Source organism: Aotus nancymaae, unplaced genomic scaffold (genome assembly GCF_030222135.1).
Source record: "Aotus nancymaae isolate 86718 unplaced genomic scaffold, 86718_ANA_hifiasm-v0.15.2.pri h1tg000040l, whole genome shotgun sequence".
Lineage (NCBI taxonomy): Eukaryota > Metazoa > Chordata > Mammalia > Primates > Aotidae > Aotus > Aotus nancymaae.
The window spans coordinates 57,251,865-57,263,263 of NW_026988454.1; the positions used below are offsets into that span (position 1 = coordinate 57,251,865).

The 11,399-nt window shown below is 35.1% G+C and overlaps 1 protein-coding gene across 6 annotated transcripts in view; it reads left to right on the forward strand.

Annotated features, from left to right (window-relative positions):
- WASF1 (WASP family member 1) overlaps positions 1-11,081 on the forward strand; it is a 134,626-nt gene extending 123,545 nt beyond the window's left edge. For 4 of the 6 annotated variants that reach the window (XM_064360780.1, XM_012438421.2, XM_012438420.2 and 1 more), the window contains exons 4-9: positions 2,584-2,737; positions 3,786-3,903; positions 5,382-5,554; positions 7,394-7,573; positions 8,716-9,344; positions 10,229-11,081. In XM_064360780.1, coding sequence (XP_064216850.1) covers positions 2,584-2,737; positions 3,786-3,903; positions 5,382-5,554; positions 7,394-7,573; positions 8,716-9,344; positions 10,229-10,386 — 1,412 coding nt within the window. In that variant the 3' untranslated portion in view covers positions 10,387-11,081. The remainder of the gene's footprint in view (positions 1-2,583; positions 2,738-3,785; positions 3,904-5,381; positions 5,555-7,393; positions 7,574-8,715; positions 9,345-10,228) is intronic. The other 2 variants (XM_012438422.2, XM_021670491.2) reach the window with 2 other exon arrangements.
- Positions 11,082-11,399: the final 318 nt, after the last annotated feature.

Sequence of the window (11,399 nt, forward strand, 5' to 3'; positions counted from 1 at the left end):
CATGGCAGCTTACGCCTGTAATCCCAGCACTTTGGGAGCCCGAGGCATGTGGATCACAAGGTCAGGAGTTCAAGACCAGCCTGGTTAATATGGTGAAACCCCATCTCTACTAAAAATACAAAAATTAGTCAGGCATGGTAGCAGGCGCCTGTAGTTCCCAGCTACTCTGGAGGCTGAGGCAGGAGAATTGTTTGAACCTGGGAGGTAGAGGTTGCAGTGAGCCGAGATGGCGCCACTGCACTCCAGCCTGGGTAACAGAGTGAGACTCCATCTCAAAAAAAAAAAAAAAAATTTAATATGTCAACAACTATACTGTCAGAATTATACATAATTTTCTTTAAACTTTTGTGGAGCAGTGGGGAAGAATTCAGAATCTAAAAGCTGAACTACTTAATTTGAAATTGTTTTGGAGAGGTTGTATTGAAAGAGTTTTCAGTTATTTAACCTAGGTTTTTTTAGTAAGTGGGAGTTAAAATAACATCATGGATACAGTACTGAATTGCACAGTGTGACATCAGTTTTTTTAACCATTATGCAATAACAAAACTACCAATTTTGAAAATATTTTTTAAAAATGAATTTTAAACAAAGACTTGTACAATTATATTTTTCAATTATATTTACAAACGTTATGCTAATTTATCGTTATATAATGCTATTAATTAATATCAGATGTTATTGTTGGCAAGTGGAAGAGGCTTCACCAAAATGATCTGTTATTAATAAGACAAATGATAAACGAGAGGGGTTGAAGGTAGAAAAGTACATCATGCTTATTACTTTACATGCCCCTTATATCCTTTACCAAGGAAGTTTGGGGAGATGAAACACTAGGTTTCATCTCAGTTACATACTTACTGATTAATAAGTGGGGCGGGAGGGTGGCAAGAATTGATCCATTTTGACTGCAGAAACACAAGCCACTTCTGGCAGGAGCCTAAGAACAGTATTATGGCAAAAAGATTAGCCTCAAAGGTAGACAGATCTCAGTTTTCTATTCTGGCTGTGCTGTTTATTAACTGTTTAGCCTCAGGTCAGTTATATACCGTTTCCTAGCCTCGGCTTTCTTATAGTATTTAAAAATGGAATAATAATTCCTGTCTTACTGAATCATAAAGATTAAATGAAATGAAATTTAGTGAAACCATCTTGCCCATAGAGTATGTACTCATTAAATATTGTATCTTCAGTGCCACTTTTTACTGTTAGTGGGGAAAAACTTTTTGCTTCTCCGAATTTTATTATAGTATTTATAAGTGTGTTACAGGTCATGCAGAAATGCAGTTATGGTGCCGCTGTTGCAGAGCCAGCCTCTTGCATGCACCTCCTGTGCCATAGGTCCCATGTTCATGTTGAGTGAATTTACTGATAGGAATATTATTTTAGGGAGAAGGATAACTTAAGAATTGTTGAACAGGTGCGGTAGTTCATGCCTGTAATCCCAGCACTTTGAGAGGCCAAGGCAGGCAGATCACAAGATCAGGAGTTCAAGACCAGCCTGGCCAACATAGTGAAACCCCATTTCTATTAAAAAATACAAAAAAAAAAAAAATTAGCCAGGCATGGTGGTGGGCACCTATAGTCCCAGCTACTTGGGAGGCCAAGGCAGGAGAATCACTTGAACCCAGAAGGCAGAGGTTGCAGTGCGCCGAGATCATGCCACTGGAATCCAACCTGGGTCACACAGCGAGACTCTGTCTCAAAAAAAAAAAAAATAGAATTGTTAGGATTGTTATACTGACCTTGCTATGGTAATTTGTCTGTATACTTAAGGCCATATTAAATATGTAAGAAATTACCTTATTTTGTAATATCAGGAAATCTCTCTAGGAATTAAGAATATAGTATTTTTGTATATTTTTTGTTTTAACATGCTGCATAGTTCAAAATAAATGAAGTTATTTTTAAATCATCATGTATGTGATGGGGCTGTGCTAGTTACTGGGAATACTAATGTACAAGATAGTCTGAGTCTTCAAGAGCTTATAGTTAGGTAGAAATCCTTATAGTACAGATAAAAGATAAGTGAAATAGAGAATAATATAGATCACCCAATACTTAAAAAAGTTTTTTTACAGCAAAGTTTGTTTTAACTTGATAGTACACATACAATATTTGTAGTATACATAGCATGGAGGTTAACAGTGTGTTTAGCCCACAGTGCCAGTAATAAGTGAGTAATTCCCTTGAGAGTTACTCATGTAAGGTAAAAAGAAGAAATAAAGGGAGATGGAAAAGATTATAGGAGAAGAGAACCTAAGTTGGTGGGGGCCCATGATGGCAGGTAGAAGAAAGAAAAAGGTATGTTTGGTTGAAATGTAGATATGTGTCAGGTATCATTAGGGCCCTCTGAGCCTTAGAAATCGAAGGCTAATTAAAACCTATTTGATTGGGAAAATAAGGCACAGAATGATAAGGGTAAATATAATGATAGAACATTTAAAATTTGATTTCTGATTCATAAACCACTAAAGTCACAGCCTCTTGAGCCGTGCTGACTTTTAGACAAAGTATATGAATTTGCGGTTATGTTAAACCATCATAGTAAAATAAAATAAAATGAATTCTTGATTTTTCTTTTAGTGTCTTTGCAAGATATAACAATGAGGAAAGCTTTCCGAAGTTCTACAATTCAAGACCAGCAGCTTTTCGATCGCAAGACTTTGCCTATTCCATTACAGGAGACGTATGATGTTTGTGAACAGCCTCCACCTCTCAATATACTCACTCCTTATAGGTAGGTAGGTTAATAAATAGTAGCCCTGTTATTTATCTCAGACTTCAGATTGACATACTAAATCCCCAAACATTCTTTATTTCATTGGCTTCTAGCCAACACAGAGAGCCCTCTCTGTCTAACCACCTTTGGAAAACCTTTGCTTTATTCACTGGATGAATTCCTAAGATTCTGGCATACAATAGACAAGACCTATTCAAAAGAGTTGTTTTGACAAGTAAAGAAAAGCCCCTGGTAAACTTATTAATGTAAAGAGATAGGGAGTTATTATTGTCCTTTTAATTTAATTTTTAATCAAATGGAAGAAGCTCAAAATTCTGTCCTACTGACAAAATAAGCACAATAATTTGTGCTTGTTTTGTCTACTCTTGACCTGTATACGTTAACTTCTTACATAATGAATATGTAGTATCTTTTTAAAATGCTTTTTACCACTTAGAATAAAATCGGGAATTATTCAGCCTTTCTTTGAAGTTCTTTCACATGGTTTGTTAAATGGGTAATTTAAGATGTACAACACATATCCTGAATAAAATAGTATTCAGAGAATTATTTGAAATTGTAAGTCAGTGTGCAAATCATTAGATATAAATGTGACTATTAGAATGACTGTTACATGATACCTTTTGGATTTAGCAAGATAACAAATTATGGTATTAGCAGAAACTGCAAGATTTCTCTATTCTAGATGATGTTACTGTCTTTTTAAGCTTTTATCTTTGGCAGACCTATTTGTAATTATTGGAATTGCCGAAAGGACATTTTTTGAAAATTTGGGATTCAGCAGAAGTTAGGGATGAAAATTGCCCAGCTGTACTTTAAATTATTAGTGCCAACTTGGAAAAGCATCTGGTTTTCCACTTTTCTTCGTTTCCTCAGATTTGTGAGAAATTTTCCATTGTTGGCAATATTCAATTTTATTTTGGCAGTATTTTAACTCATGCTGTATTTTATTAATGTAAGAGGATAAACATTTTAGTGAAATTATTTCTATTCTTATTGCCTAAGTCTTACTAATGTGTGTTTTAACTGATATTTTATATTTCAGAGATGATGGTAAAGAAGGTCTGAAGTTTTATACTAATCCTTCATATTTCTTTGATCTATGGAAAGAAAAAATGTTGCAAGATACAGAGGATAAGAGGAAGGAAAAGAGGAAGCAGAAGGTATTACAAGAGATTAAAATATTGAGGTTAATTTTTGTCTATTTGTGTTTTGTTACATATATTGAACTTCATTAATCTTGTATTTTGACAGTTTTATTTTATTGGGTCCATATAGTTAAATACTGAAGTCTTTATAACTCCACAGAAAGAACACAGTTTGATGGGGAGCAGATGAGCAATTAGATTATTAAAGTATGGTATAGTAAGTGCCATAGCAGAGGTATGCATAAAGGGTTTAGATAATACAAAATAGTATCTGCTTTAGCTAGCAGGCAGGGTAAGCACTTCCAACAAAGCTTATAATGAATCTTGAAGAACAGGTAGGAGTTAGGTGGACCAAGGAAGAGAGGAACATTTTGGTAAGAAGGAACAATGGAATCTTGTACAGATATTATTAACATAGATTAAGCTAATACTTTCTTGCTGCAGAGCACATCCTAAACATTTCTCTCCTAAATGTTTTGGAGAGGTTATTATATTCTCATGAAATTTATGTTATTTCTATTATTGTCATTTTCTACTTTCTAACATAATTCGCTTGTATATGCTTTATTTAATGTTAATGATAACTGAAGATACAGAAGGATAAAGCAAAGTTAGATTTAGGCTGAATTACGAAGGAGGCAAAGTCTGTCTTTATCACCTCTCTGTTCATCCTGTAGCTATCTCTACTTTCCTTAATCCCTGCATAATGCCATTGTGTTATCATCTTTGCTAGATGGTAACCCAGTGTTCTCGCCAACATTTGCAAACTGGTGACTGGCAAGCTACATTGTGCCTGTAGGCAGTATGTTTTTTGCCAAACACAGAGGTTTCTAAATTTTTGAATTACAGTGCCTGAGATGGACATATCTGTCTAGCTCACTGCATGTCCCATCTTGCACCCGACTGACTTTATTCATGTATGTTATCCGCTTGGCCGCTTTCTCTACTTTCTCCCCCAGTTTTGAATCACTTTTTGTCTTATTGTTTAAAGACCAGGTTTTCTGTTGAATGATATATTTATTATGGGTTAATTAGATAATTGGACTTTTTTCTAATGTGTTGGCTAGCTAAGCTAATCAGTTACTTCCCAGATAACATAACCTTAGTAAATTTTTACATTTTGGTTAGAGTAGATATTGCCATTCATGGTAGCAATTTCAAACTAATGCCTGTGGAGTGAGGGTTCATGAACCTTTTTTCATCTGAAAGACTTTCTGACCTCAAATTATATTCCTTAGGTATACTATTTTATATCTGGCACATCAGTTCAAATTAGGGGTTAAACAAAACATGGCAGGAAACTGGGATTACAGCAAACTGGCTAAGATTTAACTCTGAATGTACAAGTGAACATTTCTGTGTTAACTTTTACTATATTATAATGACATTGTCTTTTTCAGTGTTGATGTTGGAATTTTATTTTGATTCTTATAACCTCTTTTTTAAAAATTAGCACTTCAGCATTTGGCTTTCTTTCAATACATCTGTTATAGCAGAAAAATCTAGATCGTCCTCATGAACCAGAAAAAGTGCCAAGAGCACCTCACGACAGGCGGAGAGAATGGCAGAAGCTGGCCCAAGGTCCAGAGCTGGCTGAAGATGATGCTAATCTCTTACATAAGCATATTGAAGTTGCTAATGGCCCAGCCTCTCATTTTGAAACAAGGTTTCTTTACTTTTTTTTTTTAATAATGATAAAACATTGGCTTTATTTGTAATATCTGTACTTCTGAGTCTTGAGTCCTAAACTGTTGAACAGGCAGACCCTGTTATAAATATAGAGATGATTTCAAAATCCTGACCACTGTGAGCCCACTAAAGTCTGGCCTTGAGCAGGTCATTTTCATACCTGGACCTTAGTTTTGTCATCTGTAGAAAGAGGTGGTTGGAATGGCTGATCTTTAGGGTTGTTTTAGCTTTAGTGTGAGGTCTCAACAGCCTCTCAATATTTGAGGCACAGTCTGGTAGAATTCCATCATAAAATGTGGAGTCTGGTATTTTTTTTCAAATACTATTGATTTGTTGCATATAAAATAGGAGTGGGGAAGGGGTTCTGTTTTGTTCCTTTTACTTTCCCCTAACTTCCTTTTTTTGCCACATCCCCCACCTCAGATATATTAGGACTTTCAAACAAAAATATTCATCCCTTTTTGTAGAAAAGAGTGGGTCTTTTTCCTTTCTCAGTGACCAGGGGCCCTAACCAAATCCAGAAAACACATTAAACTGGCATCTCTCTGTGAAGACATTTATTTGTGTAAAGTCATATGATTTTTTTGTTGTTGTTGAGATGGAGTCTCACTCTGTCACCCAGGCTGAAGTGCAGTGGTGTGATCTTGGCTCACTGCAACCTCTGCCTCCTGGGTTCAAGCAATTCTTCTGCCTCAGCCTCCCAAGTAGCACATGCCACCATACTCAGCTAAGTTTTGTATTTTTAGTAGAGATGGGGGTCTCACCATGTTGGCCAGGCTGGTCTTGAACTCATGACCTCAAATGATCTGCCTGCCTTGGCCTCCCAAAGTGCTAGGATTGCATGCATGAGCCACCGTGCCTGGCCTAATCATACGATTTTTTTAATGGAAAAGAACTTAAGGTTTTCTTTTAAGTAATATACATGTAAATTATTGGGCCGTAAGTGTGAAACAGCTTGACCTATTTTAGGAGAAATATACATCTGAGAGATACTATTCATCTGTATTACTGAAATAATTGACATTAAAAAATTAATAAACAATAGATATATTTATTTCTACTACAGTTGATTATTAAGGTATTTATCTGACCCACTAAATACAGTAGTTTCTGACTTGCTCTGTGCACATCTGTTAAATCCAACTTTGTTCCCAGATTGTACTAGTAAATATTTGTAAATCTTAACATGTTCGAGGTGTCTAAAATTTTGCTTACATCTAAGTCACATGTTGCTATGTTACTCAGCTAGTTTCTGAGTACCCTAGTACCTTTGAAAACAGCAGAAGGACAGAAACAATATAGCTAGCCACCTCTGTGGTGCTAATATCAGGGAGACCTTTCTGGAGCAAGACTTTTGAAAGTCATTTCAGTTTAAGAGCACACCGAGATATACTAGTAGTAGAAAACTCATTTTCCTATTCTACCTTTTCGTCATTGGCATCTTCTTGTAAAGAAAAAAACTGAAATAGAGGCAGATAGCTTTCTAAATTTGCTAAAAGTTAATCATTTTCTTGTTTATTAGATTACATATGTAATACTTTTCATCCTGTGAATTGAATTAGTATTCTGTTATAAAATAATAAAATAACTCTGATGGTCATCATAATAAATCTCTAAATCAACAAGTAGATTACATTGCCAGCAACTTTCTTTGTTTTAAAAGCAGGATTAATGTAATACATTTCTAAAAGTTTCTTAAAAATAGTTAAAATATTGGCATTGAAAGGATAAACTTTAAATATTTGATAGCTCATGTAGAACACTTTTCACCCCAATAATTCAAGGAAAATTCGCTGATACTATATATTTCTTTTAGACCTCAGACATATGTGGATCATATGGATGGATCTTACTCACTTTCTGCCTTGCCATTTAGTCAGATGAGTGAGCTTCTGACTAGAGCTGAGGAAAGGGTATTAGTCAGACCACATGAACCACCTCCTCCTCCACCAATGCATGGAGCGGGAGATGCAAAACCCATACCCACCTGTATCAGGTATGTTGGAACAAGCATATGATGTTTTACCTTAGGAGTCAGTAACCTTTTTCTTTAAAGGACAAGATAGTATTTTTGGCTTTCAGGGCTTACAGTTTCTGTCACAAGTACTAAATTCTGCCATTGTTGCACGAAATCCACCATAGACTACATAAACAAATGAATGTGTCTGCATCTAAATTCTATTTATAAAAATGGGGAGCAGGTCAGATTTGGTCTGTGGGATGTTATTTGCAGTATTCTGATTAGAGCTGACACATTCTCATAGGAAAATTTAGCTAATAAGAATTTAAAGTCTGTTTCATTTTATTATAATGTTGTTATCAAGCATATCATGTGCAGTGTATTAAGAAAAATTAAGAATTTTTTGCAATATGGGTAATGGTCTAAGAAATGGGAACCAAAGATGTGATTATTAATACTACTTTGATAGTAAGAAAAATACTTAAAAGAATTTTAGAGAGGATTGGCAGTTGCTCATAATAATCTTTCAGTAAAGCTATTTTGAAGTTTAATCATGTCAGTTATTATCCAAATGATAAATTTCGAATGGATAAATATTTGAGAAATTTTCTAATAGAGATATAGAGATCAGCTTTACAATTTTCAGTTAAAAATCCAATTTTCTATCACTGACTCATTTGATGTTCCATCCTCAGGAAGAAAGAGAGCTGTAAATTTCTTTTTGTGGTTTGTAATTAGCTGTCATTGATTTAACTGAAATAGCATATGACAAGACTTAATAGCTTCAGTATAAATACAGCATTGTATTGGCCACAAGTATTGCTACAAAATTGCATTATGATCAAAGTTGAGTCATTACAGAGATTCCTATCAGTATAGAATTGAGCATTTTATTTATCAAAGTAAGCATAAAATGTCTGAGTGGATACAAAAGTTGCATGAGAGAATGAGACCATTTAGACTACTGCAAACCAAAGCACCACTCATTTATTTTTTTGTTGATGTGCTTTTAGTTCTTTTTTTCCTAAACACTATTGAAAATGTTAAATTTCTATAGGAGCATGTTAATGGATCTATTCTGATATAATTACTGATAGTTGTTTATAGTTTGTGTGGTTAGATTTTCTCTTTAGGCTTTTCTCTTTTAATAACTTGCTAGAATCTCTTTGTCATTTCAGTTCTGCTACAGGTTTGATAGAAAATCGCCCTCAGTCACCAGCTACAGGCAGAACACCTGTGTTTGTGAGCCCCACTCCCCCACCTCCTCCACCACCTCTTCCATCTGCCTTGTCAACTTCCTCATTAAGAGCTTCAATGACTTCAACTCCTCCCCCTCCAGTACCTCCCCCACCTCCACCTCCAGCCACTGCTTTGCAAGCTCCAGCAGTACCACCACCTCCAGCTCCTCTTCAGATTGCTCCTGGAGTTCTTCACCCAGCTCCTCCTCCAATTGCACCTCCTCTAGTACAGCCCTCTCCACCAGTAGCTAGAGCTGCCCCAGTATGTGAGACTGTACCAGTTCATCCACTCCCACAAGGTGAAGTTCAGGGGCTGCCTCCACCCCCACCACCGCCTCCTCTGCCTCCACCTGGCATTCGACCATCATCACCTGTCACAGTTACAGCTCTTGCTCATCCTCCTTCTGGGCTACATCCAACTCCATCTACTGCCCCAGGTCCCCATGTTCCATTAATGCCTCCATCTCCTCCATCACAAGTTATACCTGCTTCTGAGCCAAAGCGCCATCCATCAACCCTACCTGTAATCAGTGATGCCAGGAGTGTGCTACTGGAAGCAATACGAAAAGGTAAGTTTCTGAGCACCATGAAAAGCTTTGCTATAGTAGCATTGGAAACATTCTAAATATTTAAGACAAAGATGTGTTCCTCATTTGTAAAATTTTAGGTGATCGTGTTTTTGTACAAATAGCCTTTAGAAACTATATCAACCTTATATTTAAAATTATCTTTAAGAAAATAGATCACATTTAATCATTTTATTTTCATACGTTGTAGGTATCCTTAAAATGTTCATTGAGTGAATGAGAAATTTAAAATATCAGACTTAAATGTTATAGAACATTTAATTAAAACCCTTTATATTATGCTTAATGCATATATTAACCCCTTTAAAAATGGTATTTTCTTCAGTATTAGCGCTGTTCATTTCGGATATCAGTGACACTTGCTATACCAGATACCTTTATTCCTCCCTTTACTAAGGAAAGACTTCTCATATTCATTTATTGTCATTATTTTCTAAACAGTGACAACATGCCAGGCACTGGGCATATAGAATGAATAATAGTGCCTTTCCCTCGAGTACAATGGATAATAAAGCCACAGAAAACATATTCAACAATGTTTAATTTATTTGACCATTGAGGTGATAGAAGAAATGTACCACCTCATTAATGTTTTAGGGAGTGGTGAGCAGGGAGGTACAGTAGACCATGATGAATAAATAAACTGTAGATATGTGCTGGGATACCTGGTAAGTTTTACCAGCTAATAACACAGATAACATAAGAGATTTAATGCCTCTCTTAATATGATTTCTTCACATTCTTTTCTAACTTTTTATTTTCCTGTTAGTATTTCTCATGTGTATTTGATTTTATTCCAGAAATATTAATAATATCTAGTATTTAGTATTTTGATTTAAACGAATGGTTTGGATTCACTGTATCAGGTATTCAACTACGCAAAGTAGAAGAGCAGCGTGAACAGGAAGCTAAACATGAACGCATTGAAAATGACGTTGCCACTATCCTGTCTCGCCGTATTGCTGTTGAATATAGTGATTCGGAAGATGATTCAGAATTTGATGAAGTAGATTGGTTGGAGTAAGAAAAATGCATTGATAAATACTACAAAACTGAATGCAAATGTCCTTTGTGGTGCTTGTTCCTTGAAAATGTTTGGTCATTCTAGTGTTTTGCTTTCTTTTATAAATAACGCTTTTCCTCCATAACTTTTGATTTCTAAGAAAAATCTTAGCATACATTTCAAACTAAATGTTTTAGAGTGGCTTATCTTTTTTTCCCCCTGAAAAGACATAATTTGGTCCAATAAATCACTAAGTATTAAGCATGGACAGCTGTTGTTAGAGTAGCAGATTCAGTTTTTTGATATATCTTAATTGTGTACTTCGTGAATTTTAATTTAAAGAAAGCAACTGAAATTGAAACTTGAGGGCAGCTGTATCTATTAATGAGCCTTATTCCATTTCCTGATGTTTTAAAAGAAGAAACACTGCCTTGATTATATGAATACACTCAGAAAGTACATTTAGCTTGTAGTGTTGAATTCTCTTAAAGGAATGCTTGAATTTTTTAATTATTGTTTTATTGTTTTTAAATACTTGCCTTATTTGAATGTTTAGCAGTATCCCCTTCCCACTTATATATTGTGTGATATGATTTTGCTTGCCTATAGGAGTTAAAAAATTTTCCATGTGAAATACTCTGACTTAAACATACATGTAACTTACATAACTGTTAAGAATAACAGTCTGATTTAATAAATGGTTCATTTTAAAAGTTCATGGGTGTTGCTCTATGAATAAAATGATTTATCATAATTTATCAAATACTGTAAGGTAGGCTCTAAATAGTGAATGAAAATTTAAAAAACCACTTAAGCTACATAATTTCCTCTTAATTGCACAGCTTCATATTGTCTACTATGTAAGGTAGCTTTTATGTTATTTCCCCATTAAGGTCATAAACTCTATATTTCTCAATTGCTTGTGGTTTTAAATTAAAACCTCAACTTGCTGTCTAATTTCAGCCTACCTTAATTTCAGTTTAACAGTGTTCTTGAAATTATGTTTTGCAGCCAGACACGGTGGGCTCATCCCT